Source organism: Petaurus breviceps, unplaced genomic scaffold, assembly GCF_028583685.1.
Source record: "Petaurus breviceps papuanus isolate PSGF00001 unplaced genomic scaffold, PetGlider_PUasm1.0 81, whole genome shotgun sequence".
NCBI classification, from domain to species: Eukaryota; Metazoa; Chordata; class Mammalia; order Diprotodontia; family Petauridae; genus Petaurus; species Petaurus breviceps.
Genome location: NW_027186546.1, coordinates 201,130 through 214,100, shown reverse-complemented (window position 1 = coordinate 214,100; position 12,971 = coordinate 201,130). Strand labels below are relative to the sequence as shown.

At 38.2% G+C, this 12,971-nt stretch overlaps 1 protein-coding gene across 2 annotated transcripts in view; it reads left to right on the top strand.

The window, feature by feature from the left end:
• LOC138176097 (ATP-sensitive inward rectifier potassium channel 8) overlaps nt 1-4,102 on the top strand; it is a 9,177-nt gene extending 5,075 nt beyond the window's left edge. For both annotated transcript variants that reach the window (XM_069106821.1, XM_069106822.1), the window contains exon 4: nt 2,879-4,102. In XM_069106821.1, coding sequence (XP_068962922.1) covers nt 2,879-3,779 — 901 coding nt within the window. In that variant the 3' untranslated portion in view covers nt 3,780-4,102. The remainder of the gene's footprint in view (nt 1-2,878) is intronic.
• The last annotated feature ends 8,869 nt before the right edge of the window (nt 4,103-12,971 follow it).

Genomic DNA, 12,971 nt, shown 5'->3' with positions numbered 1-12,971 from the left:
ACACACACACACACACACACACACACACACACACACACACACACACACACACACACAATGTTTCTACAGAAATGATAATTAAACTGATGACAGCTGAGGAAGTCACCAGAAGGGCTAATGTATAGCAGGATATAGCCTTGGGGAACAGTCACAGTTAGAGGGTATGATATGAATGATGATCCAACAAAGAAAATCAAGGAGTGATCAGACAATAGGGGAACCAGGAGGAGAGGCTGGTCAACAGTATGGAATGTAGGAGAGAGATCAAGAAGGATTAGGATAGAGAAAAGGCCATCAGGATATGTTAGTTAAGGATTTTTTGAAAAAGAAAACATATTGAACTGTTTTTTAATGCACTGGATAAATAAACATAATTTCTGTCTTCATTGTATTATTTTGCTTTCAAAACTCTGAATGAATGAGTGCCAAGTGAGGTGTAGGAAAATGATTCACGTGCTCATTGAAGAATTGGACTTGCCAAAGTAACCATTGTGCTTTTAATCTTTGCAAAATCCCTTAAATTCTATAAAATGTTTTTAATGTAATTTTAAAATTCTGTTTCTTAATAGTATTCTCTCCTAACTCAGGATACAGGAAAAAATATAGTTATTTTTAACACAAATATTAGTGACCATGATATTTTATGCTTTATTGTTATAAACCATGAGTCCTGCTGCCTTTATAAAAATTGGAAAGCAAAATTTGATTGTTTGGTGGATACTCAAGAGTACTTTCAAATAGCATTTTATCCCTAGACTTTAAAAATAAGCATTGTCACTTTTGTGAAATGCAAGAAATTATAATTCCATTTGAAAATGTTCTGTCATTTGTTCCTGGTTTCTACTACTTATACAGCTGAGCTCAACATCAAAAAGCACAAGGAGTAGTAGAATCCAGTCAACATTGAGTTATCATGTGTCATAGCTGTCCATAAGGTACAACAGTCACACAATATACTTAAGTCCATAATTCCAGGTTGAGAAGTCAATAATGGCCTTATACAATTAGCTGGCTGTGTGACCCTGGGCAAGTCACTTAACCTCTGCTTGCCTTGGTTTCTTCATCTGTGAAATGAGGACAATAATAACACCTATCTCCCAGAGTTGTTGTGAGGATCAAATGAGATAATTGTAAAACACTTAACAGTGCCTGGTGGATAGTAAAGTACTATATAAATGCTAGCTATTATTTTACTGTTGTTGTCAGGATCTGTAAGGAGCTTAGCATGGTTCACACAGTAGCTGCTGTATAATTAAAGCTACTGTTTTTATACAAACATTCTCCCCATGAATGTAATCAAAACTGGTCTTAGTTGAGTTTGCTATGTTGCTGCTTTAGTTACTTCAGTATTTGAAAGCAAAAATGGATTCTTTGCTACCACTTTTTGGAGAATACTCTCCTGTCATTGTTTGGACAATAGGATACATTAAGTCAACAAGTGCCTTCCACTTGCCACACACTGTGCGAGGTGCTTGGGCTACAAACATGGGAATGAGATGGTCTCTGCTCTCCCAGAGCCTGCATTCCACCTCTTGATGTTTTGTATAGGTAGTACATGAAACAGCTACAAGCAGTACAAAAGGGAGACAGTTTGGCCATGCCCCTCTCCTTGATAATTGGGCTAGTTGCCACTTGATCATCTTCAGAGCATGCAGATGATTACCAGCTGGGTTCTTTGTGAGGCACTGTTTTGAGTGACTGCCTCCTTGAGGCTTCTTTTTCATAGAAGCACCATAGCATGGTGGCAAGTAGAAGCAGTAGCCTTGGGCTTGAATTCCTCCCCAGATGTTCCATAGCTATGTAATCCCTGCTGGTTGTGTGATTGCAGGTAAGTCACCTGGGCTCTCCAAACTTCAGTTCCTCATCTGAAAATAGGGATAACAATACTCAAACTAGTTCCTGTTCACATTTGTGAGGAAAACATTTTGAGAACCTTGAGGTGCTCTACAAATGTGAATAATAAGAATAAGAATAAAGACTATCATTATTACAATTATATGACATCAACATAAAAAACTCGAAACATTATATTATTGATAATGGGGGCTGCTTCTTGAATATGGATATAGTAATGAGTAAACAAAGCCACAAACATCTGGTGTGGCTGAGCAGAAAGATCACTGCCCTAGAAATGATGACTTTGGGGAAGTCATCTAGCTTTTCTCTATCTGGCTTCCTTATCTATAATCTTGTCTAGCTCACTAGATCACTTTGGGAATAAAATGAAATAATTTATGTGAAAGTACTCTATTTTTCAGGGTGGTAAGTCATGATAAAACATATATTTTTGTTACATAAATTTGCATGGATAGTGTGTCATGTATATTTGCATTCCCTGGGTCTCCTAAAGTGCCCAGTATATGCTATAAATATTTGTTAATGTCTATTATTTTAAAGTTCGTAATTTATCAAGTGGTTTAGAAAATCAATAGCTTAAAACTACTCAATTTATGTACTTAAATAGTATAAGTACTAAAGTTCAGTTTTCAAAGAGTATTTTGGTATAATCTGTGTCCTGTGCACTAGGATTTTTAGAAATGACTTCTGAGTTTGAGGGTATAACTGTCTTGGGCTGCTTTTGCTTCTCATAAACTAAGCATGTTTTTTGTTGGGTCTGATGTTAACAGTAAGGAGGTAGTGTATTCATGATTTCATAAAAAGAAGAGTCCCCCGAATGGACTAGAAATAATTGCAGTAAGCTAGAGGTCTAGAAAATAGTGTGCCTCTAGAAAGTGAGACATTTATTTCATTCTTTCCTTCAGATATAATGAGCCTTTGGCAAGTTAATTTTATTCACATTTTTAAAGGTCCTTGAGTATTTATTGTACTATTCAAAATCTGTCTTAATAACATTAGTCTGGTATATAATTTCTTACAGGTCTTTCACCTCTGCTTTCCTCTTCTCCATTGAGGTTCAAGTGACAATTGGATTTGGTGGGAGAATGATGACAGAGGAGTGCCCTTTGGCTATCACAGTTTTGATTCTTCAGAACATTGTGGGGTTAATTATCAATGCAATCATGCTGGGTTGTATCTTCATGAAGACAGCTCAGGCTCACAGACGGGCAGAGACCTTGATTTTCAGCCGGCATGCAGTAATTGCAGTACGAAATGGCCGACTGTGTTTCATGTTCCGGGTAGGTGACTTAAGGAAAAGCATGATCATTAGTGCCTCTGTACGAATCCAGGTTGTCAAGAAAACAACCACCCCTGAAGGGGAGGTAGTGCCTATTCACCAACTTGATATCCCTGTCGACAACCCCATAGAAAGTAACAATATTTTCCTGGTGGCCCCTTTGATCATCTGCCACGTAATTGATAAGCGCAGCCCCTTGTATGAGATCTCAGCCACTGACTTGGCCACCCAAGACTTAGAAGTCATAGTTATCTTAGAAGGAGTAGTTGAAACTACAGGCATCACCACTCAAGCTCGGACCTCTTACATTGCTGAAGAGATCCAGTGGGGTCACCGCTTTGTATCGATTGTGACAGAAGAGGAAGGTGTATACTCTGTGGACTACTCCAAGTTTGGCAATACAGTCAAAGTGGCTGCTCCCAGGTGTAGTGCTAGAGAGCTAGATGAGAAGCCTTCGATTCTTATTCAAACACTTCAGAAGAGTGAGCTGTCCCATCAGAACTCCCTGAGAAAGCGCAATTCCATGAGAAGGAACAACTCCATGAGAAGGAACAACTCCATAAGGAGGAACAACTCTTCTCTGATCGTGCCAAAGGTACAGTTCATCACGCCAGAGGGAAATCAGAACACAGCTGAAACGTGACCTTGGGTCAACACAAATCGGATCTCTTGGCAAGTCAGTGAGGCCCATACCAGGTACTCACTGTGGACTCTTACCCAGGACTGCAAAGGCGATCACTTGTTCTACAGCTTTGTCAATGCACTAAATTGTACTCCTATCAATACAGCAACACTTGATATTATCAATAAACAACAGCACCCAGAGCAAAGACATCGTCAGTCACACTTGTCTTATAAATTGGGTTTTTGTAGCCGAAATTTTTGAGTTGTCAAAGAAATGAAATAGTCTTATTCCTAAAGGTGGAAGATATTTTCTCAAAATGAATTAAAATTGCCCTTAAATATGGTTTTTTTTTTTACTGTAGTGATTAATGCAAGCAAAATGTTGCATCAAGACGGGGTGTAGAAAATTATATTGAGTACTAATAACTTGGTTTGGAAAGCTAAGTCAGAGTATCTTCTTACTCACTGAATCATGACATTTTCTTTTAAAATGGGAAACAAACCCTGGACCCCTAAAATGAAACCACCTTCTCCCAGGTAGGAAGGCACTTCCTTCTTTCACCAGGGATAAGTCTTGATAAGTCAGATTGTTAGAGATGGAAGGGCCCTTAGAAGTCCTTAAGTCCAACTTCTCATTTTACAATTGAGGAAACTGAAGCCCAAAGGACCTAATTGATTTACCTGAGATTATACAGCCAGTTAGTATCTGAGATGGGATTCAAACTTGCATCTTACACCAAGTGCAGGGCACTATCTAGTACACCACACTGCTTATTGTGTTTTTCTTTGCCTTTAGGAGTCCAGTCAGATAGCTCTTGCCACTCCAAAGCAGATCCTACTTTTGATACCCCTAAATAGCTCCATGTCATTTCCATTTCTTCTTTATTATAGGCCATAGGGTAGATTTGGATATGGAGGCTTGAAACTAAGGATGATGGAGTTGCCCTTCCTTAGTGAAGCTTGAGCAATAGGTCAGCACTCTTTTAAGGGACTCTACTCCTACCTGCCTTTTTTCAATCATGAATTGAATACATAATTTACAAAGAGTAAAAAGTGCCTAATGTACATTCTTGGAGTAGCTCGTATACTGGGAAAAACTGACTCAATATTTTGGCCAATTGTAAGAAATCAATTTAGTAGTACCTGTGATGGATATTTTTCTTTCACTTAATCTTTCACTTAACTGTCCATTATCTAGTCAGAGAACAGATACAGTAGGAGAAGCCTACACCAGTTTCCCGGCAGTGTCCTTCCATATTTGGTAAAGTCATTGGGCATTTTTAGCCTAGAAAAGAGAAGAATTTGGGGAGGAGGGTGGATGAAATGTCTGTAAATTTGAAGGGCTGTCATGTGGAGCAGGTATTAGACTTGTTCTGGAAGACCTAAGAGGATAGGAGCAATGGATTGAAGCTGAAAAGGGCAAATTTAGGCTTTATTTTGGGGAAAGCTTCCTACCAATTACAATTGTCCAAAATTAGAATTAGATGCCTGGAGAGGGAATGGATTCTTCCTCCTTGGAGGTCTTCAAGTAAAGGCTGAGTGGCCACTTGTTGGGTATGTTGTAGTGGGGATTCTTTCCATGGTCCATTTAGTTGGACTAGATGGCCACCACTGATATCCCTTCTAATTCTCAAATTCTGTGTTTCTCTTATATCTATTTGTGCTATAATTGGGCCAATTACACTATAAATTAAACCCTTTACTTATCAGCTGAACAATTGTTGTGAAACAAGAGAATCAAAAGTATTTTGGTCAATATGGATGTTGAATTTATTCACATTTAGGATCACCAATTTAGAGCTGGAGAAAATCTCAGAGGTCATTTAGGCCAAACTCCTCTTTTTACTTATAAGGAAACTGAGACCCAGAGAGATTATGTGACCTTTTTGAGGTCAAACAGGTAATAAAATGTGGGGCTGTATTTTCATCTTTTAGAAAAGGCAACATAGTGTAACGGAAAGCTCTGGAATCAAATCCTATGCCTGAAACTGCCAGTGTGATATTGGGCAATCCACTTAATCTCCATGGATTTGAGATGGAGTAAATGGCCTCTGAGGTTTCATCTAAATTGAGTCCTACCTTTCTATTTCATGACTGAAAAAAAAAAGTATGAAAACTAGACACAAGTATAATTCCTTACTAGGTAGAGCAAAAATGGAAGAATGACATCGTCAGGTATGAGCTGAGAATTCCTTTGCCACCCTTTCACCTGTGCCTTAAGTAGAAAAGTCTCATGCTATCATCAAATGTGATGGGCACTGTTAAAAGGCAGACCTCTAAAGGAGTGACTGATAGTCTGCAGCCCGCTACAGAGCTGTTCCTGCAGTGCTCATTTCCTTGGTACGTTGGCCTTAAATGAGAAAACAAACAAACATGGTGCACAGAAGAGTGAGGAAATACAGAGTTGCCTGGGGCAGGAGGAGGGTACTGTTTTACTGCTTTGGGGCAGAGGTTGCCAGCTCTTGGATCAGCTCCCAGTCAGTCAACTGACTCATGCTACAGTTGAATTCCTTGCTCCCTTCCAGTTTCCCCTGAGTGTGTGACAGGAATGAAGAATTCAAAGGAAGATGTAGTGTGGGGTAAGAAAAACAAGCATGGGGGTAGAGGCAGAAGCAAAAAAAAAAAAAAAAGGATAGTTTGAGCCTCAATTGGTGTGTGATTCAGACCTAATACAGAGCAGAAGCTGTCATCTGGAGGCCAGAAACTTGCTGCTGAGCATCCTTAAAAGAACCGGAATTCAGTTTATAAGATTTGGAGATAAAATAAGAGCCCTCAGATATCAGCTAATGTTACCTCTTAATTTTACAGAAGAGAAAATAAAGACACAGAGAAGTAAATGACTTGCCCAAGATCACATAGGTAGTAACAGAGCAGGGATCTGCACCCAGGTCCAATGATTATAAATCTGGTACTTCCCAGAACCACAACTAGGAATTTTTATATCTGGGCCAAGAAGCAGCACTCCTTCAGTTGAGGAGTGGGAGAAAAGAGACCAGACAGAGAGAGGGGAGAAGAGGAGGAGAACCATCTCTTTTAACTAATTACTCTTGTTAACCAGGTGCTATTTAAGAAGGCCCTGCATAGCCGTTTCAGGAGATTGGTAGGGCTCAGGATGGTGTAGTGGAAAATTGTTTTTAGAGTCAGAGGACCTGAGTTTAATCCTGAGTCTGGGGCTTACTACGTAGATGATCTGAGCATATCATTTAACCTTGCTAGGACTCTGTTTCCCCATCTATAAAAATGAGAGGTCTCCGAAGTCTCTTACTCTAGGTCTATGAACTCTCGTCCACCCACCTGCCTCTCTCGTCCAATCCAGTTGTTGCCTACACACAGGAATGGCTCTGGCATGCATCTCTCTCCCTCCTTGAGCAGATAGTAGGTGAGGCGTAGCTACAGGAAGGAAGTATCAGAGAACAGGGACCTTCTCTTATGGGAGAAAGGTAACAGGAGTGGGATCTTATGGTGGCAGCACTGAAAGTGATGCCATTCTAACTCAGGCCAAGATAATGTGTGCCTACATGGTCTCCTTCCACCATGTGTATGGGGAGAAGGTGATCCTGTGAGTGGAAGAGGTCCTGCTGTTTTTGGTATACATAGCCTCAGGAAGGAGGGGGTGGCATATACTCTCACCTACTTCCTACGCCCCAACACCGGTCTCCTCCTCTTGTTTTTTAGACTGGTTTGGCCTGGAGGAGGTGACCACTTATGGCAATTGATGCCAATCAGATATCCTGTCCTATTACTCCTAGAAGCAGTTGAGTGCTGGAGTGTCGATGCCCCGTAGATTCTTTAATGCTGTGTCCATCTTCTCCCCGACCATTGCTTTGGGTCTGAGCTCCCCTTCTAGTGGGGAGATGGTAATACAGAGTTCCACGATGGGCTTTCAAATCCACCATTTTGTTTTGCCATCACCATAGGCCAGGTAACTAATGATTCTCAGCTAAGAAGCTTAAAACTTTGGAGGCCTCTCATTGTTCCTATCCCATGCCTCCCTACAAACCTTGGTTTGGTGAGATGTCCTCCGATACTAGCTGCACACAGTCGTACAGAAGAGGAAATGCCTGACTCTAAGTCCCCAGGTTCTAGTGGGCAGCAGATGAAAGCAGAGCAGGTCCCATGGCAGTTGAACTAGGTCGTCTGAAAATCCAGGAATGTTGGCACAGGGTATAGAAGGGGGGTTATCATTATGTCTTTTGGGAGGTACTGGGAACAGTTCTACTCTCAAAGAATTCAGCAAAATGGCAGTGTATACAGCAGTGAGCCTGAAATCAGGAGGACCTACATTTAAATACTGCCTCAGACATTTACTATGTGACCTTAGGTAAGCCATTTAAACCTCTGTTTGCCACAGTTTCCTCAAATGTAAAATGGGAATAATAATAACAATAATAACACCTACCTCATAGGATGGTTATAAGAACCAAATGAGATAATACCTTTAAAGCATGTAGCACATAGAAATTGCTTAATAAATGCGATTTCCTCTCTTTTTCCCTTGCCAACATCACTCTACCGTGTGAGGGTCCATAGTCAATGCCCCCATATCGATGGCAAGGTTGGCTTTTGACTTGAATTCTCTAAATTTAGCACCTTCCAAAGTAAAGTCTCAGTTGTTCCTCCCTGGTTTGATTTCCGCTCTTTCATCTAAACTAGGAACAGCATACTGGAAATACAGGCAAAACTCTCATCATAGTAATTTGTACTCCACAGCTTTCCTCTGGCAACACAGCTTTACCATAATACTCTCCAAATGAGAAGAGACTATGTTCTGGGCCCACGGCATGTTGAGAAAAAGGTCAAAAAGCACCACCCTGATGGCACAACAAGGAAATCTCTCAGCTTTAAAAAGTGAACCTAGCTTACCCCCAGAGAAGAGTTTACGTACTCAGGAGAAGCTTCAAATCCCCTATCCATTAGTTGGAATAACCTTTGTATGATTTGGCATTTGTAAAACAAAATGTCTGCTATAAATCAATAGTACAAGGATGATAATCACGTTCCCTCTGGCTTCTTCTCCCCCTCTTTTCTGCCCCCAACTTTTGTTATTTTTAGCATGTGGAAGGTGGGGACAAAACTAGGATTACTGTCTCTAAGGACTAGTGTATGAAACTAAGCATAACAAATTCTACAGGCTGTTAAAGAGGAAGACGAAGGGTCAGGCTCTTCCCATGATCTTGATGCAGAATTTTCACCAATAATCATGGGAATTTCCCTACAGGCTGGAGAATATACCCCTTGATAATTGATTCTCATTACATATGTCCTGCTGGCTTAAGTTTAAATTCATGAAAACTTTAATTAACTTTTAAACTTAAGACCAAAATGCCAAACCACAGCTTGATTTGATTTTAGATTATTTACATCCTATAATAATATACTCTAAAATGTTGTATAATATCAAAATATTCCCATGGAAATTCTCTTGGTTTTCCTATTGTAGTTTCCCATTCTCAGATAAGAGATGATTATTCTATGAACTAATATTCTATGTAAAATATCTTCTTTGTCCACTAGTTATTTCAGTGATAACAATCAGAATGCAGAAGGGTCTACTCTTTTATGATACTAACATTGAAGTAATTACCAAATTCAAACCAATATGTTAATTTTGATGAGAAAGCACATACATACAAACACAAATTTACTGCAAATATAGGTGTAAGGCTAGCTTAAAGCCAAAAAAGGCTTACGCCTACCAATTACACATAATCAGAAATTTGAGACCATGAAGAGTGATACCTTGAAATAGCTCCACCTTGGGGAATTTTTGCTCTTCTGCTTTTTTTCCTTCCCATTTTTTTTTTTTTTTGATAAGAACAAACAGAATCTTAGGGTTGAGAAAACTTGGAATCCTAAAATCCAAACATCCAAGCTCTTTGGAATACAGAATAGCCATCTAGCCAAGCAGTGCCCTAGGCCTTAATTTTTTTTTAAATGTACACTTCCACTCACCAAGGACATGTTTTTGCTATATAGTCTCTCTCCAACTTATGATTAGAAAACTCTAGTAACTGTTGCTTAATGTCCCCACCCCTGGGATAAAACAAATATAACATAATTGAAAGGCAATCCCATGCCTCCAATCTATAACTATTTTCTATGGTAGCTCTTTGTCTTTCAAAGGAGCCTATCCATACCCTACAGCACTCAGGCCATAGTTCCCCTCTTTCAAGGTCCTCCAGCTCCATCTTTGAAACTTTAAAATATGTGATCCAAAACCAGCATTCCCAAACTTTACCCAGATGGTATAATTTTCAGGTCTGGCTCCTCCAATAAATCATGAAGAACTGTTTAACAACACCTACTCCCTCCCAATTTTCTCTAGCCTGGATTTTTTTTAACCTCCTATGTAAATGAATGGGCAGTGGAAAAGGAGAATAAAAAGATTGTTAGGTTGAGCTCCTTCTAGGCATGGAGCTCTATCTCAGTCCTTAGCATCAAATTGCTGTCTTTCTTGGCTTTGAACCATATCCTACTTAAAAATAATTATAACTCAGATGTTAGTAATCTCTGGATAATTGCTTTATGTTTTTAAGGCTAAATTTATATTGCCAAACATTTAAAATTGAAATATAGCAAATATATCATCAATAGCCAAAATAATTAATTCCACAGACACTTTAGAAACTATTCTATTTTGTTCTCAGTCAAACAGGATTTGGCCAAAACATTTATCAGTCATTTTCAAAGCAAATGTAGCCATAACTTAACAGTTCAATTCAATAGATATTTATTGAGAACTTATTTATTGATATTAGGGTTGCCTAGTTCTAGCACTGCACTAGAAGGCTTTCAGAAGAGCATCCCTTCATATTGAAAGCACAAACAAGAAAGTCTCATAGTCTGAATATAGTGAATCCCACTCCAACTCCTAAAGAGATAACATTATCCTCCTAGCCACTTATCACATGAAACCTGGACCCCAGTGGCTACTGGGGGGATCTAAGGAAAAAAAGCCATTTGTTAGAAAACAGCACTGAAGAAGTTTCTAACAGATAATAAATTTATATACCAGGATTTGTTTTTGAAGATTTACTAAGTTCAGAGAGTTCATTGCACCTACATTTCTACTTTCTGTTTTGAGTCGTTTCTTTGTGTTTCTCATGGATTCCTTAGGTGTTACCTTGAAGAAAACTACAAGACTTTAGTAACTTTGATCAATGTGGATTTATGAAAAAGAAATTTAGCTATCAATATATTCAAACAATTTTAACATTAAAAGATTATTGTATAACATATAATTCCATTCAACAAAAACTATCATTCACAGATTCAAAGTAATTTACTTTCTTTACTTCTGTAATTTTTAAAAATAACATCTAAATGAGAAATTGAAAGCTTTTAGAAATATCTAGATTTTTAAAATACTAAATCAACAATAAAAAAGAAAAACATCTATTAAAATTTTCAAACAATAGATTCTTCTCTAAGGAAATGTGGGTAAAAAAATAATTTTTACATTAATTGGTATCAGAATTACACAAAGTCAGAGTTGGAAGGATCCTCAATAGCCATTTAGTCCAACTCAAACATCAGTAGGAATTCCTTCTGTAACAGTCATCCAGTCCATAGAAATGTTATTATTACCTAAATTTAATATATATTAAAATGAATGAGCTGTATAAAGTAGATTATTTGTTCCAAGTAAAAACCATATTTTCTATATTTCTTTATGTAGGAAATATTTATATTTGACAATTTTCTCATTAATAATAAAAATAATTTAAAAAGCAATAATTTGAGCATCAACAATAGTAGTTTAAGGCTTTCCCATTTATGTCCTACATACAAGTGCAAGATAACTGCTTGGGTTAGTACATATTCAAAACAGCTCATGAGTCCCCATCCAGTGCTTCCCTTATTCTAGAGCAATGCAAAAGACACATTAGCTCAGAGCAAAGACCTCTAATTAAACTTCATAGCAAAATAATAAGGAAAAGTTCTCTTTTATGCCCACAAGAGTACACTTTCTCACAGATTCTTTTGCCATCAATGATAAGAAAAACACTCATATCCTGGACAATGCATACTCCTATAATTGTGACTCAGTTGGAAAACCTCTGAAGCTGACACTTGCTACTTTTCTTCTTAATAATTGCTATTTTTCTTGCTACTTTTTCTTAATAGCATTGCTGCATTTCTTCTTAATAGGCTTCTTCTTTAGGCAGCTAGGTGGCACAGTGGATAGAGTGCTGGGTCTGGAATCAAGAAGACATCTTCCAGAGTTCAAATGTGGCTTCAGACACTTAATAGCTGTGTGATCCTGGGCAAGTCACTTAACCCTGTTTTTCCTCAGTTTTCTCATTTATAAAATGAACTGGAGAAGGAAACAGCAAGCCATTCCAGTATCTTTACCAAGAAAACCCCAAATGGAGTCATGAAGAGTTGGACACTACTGAAAATGTTCAAATAGGTTTCTTCTTTGTTGAACTGCTACTGCCATCTGGTGTTCCTCTGAAGAATTTCAGATGGGCTACTTTCCTCTCAGGGTATATCTACTATTCTTTTGTGAGGCAGTCCACAGCCCTGGGATATTTCACCTTTTTTTTTTTTTTAAATCAAATTCATAAACACACCTAACCAGCACAACCAAAACTTCACATAAGATCTGGTTTTGGAACTACTTTCATTCTCTTGTGAGAGTAATCAAAATTACCCTAGAGTTTTACTCAGCCATATTGGAAGGGAACATGGCAGAAATGATGACTTGTCCTATATTCCTGAAGCTACCCACCCTACACATTCTCCCAGTGTTAAAAAATGAATTCCTTGCAAATAACACTAGGTACAAATAAGTCATAAGTAATTATCTCAAATATACAGAATTTAATTGATTCAATTTAATAAGCATTTGTTGAGATTACTGGCACAGATGAAAAGTTCCAGCTAAACCTAACTTCCTTGAAGTCTCCATCAAGAACAAAAAGTTGCTCTGAATAAAATATAAGAATTATAAACAAAAGAGATTAATGAAAAATCTATAGTAAAGTAATATTTTGAAAAACAACAACAATAAAAGCCCACTTAAAACCCCACAGGGCTTCGTAAAAAGTTTTCCACTGGAGATACCTTCAGTACTTTGATCAATACCAAGAAAAAAGATAGATCACCTCTCTCTCATCTGGCTCTAAGCCTATGTTGAAAGCTGATAGAGATAGATATAAAGAAAAAGAGAGAGAGAGAGAGAGAGAGAGAGAGAGAGAGAGAGAGA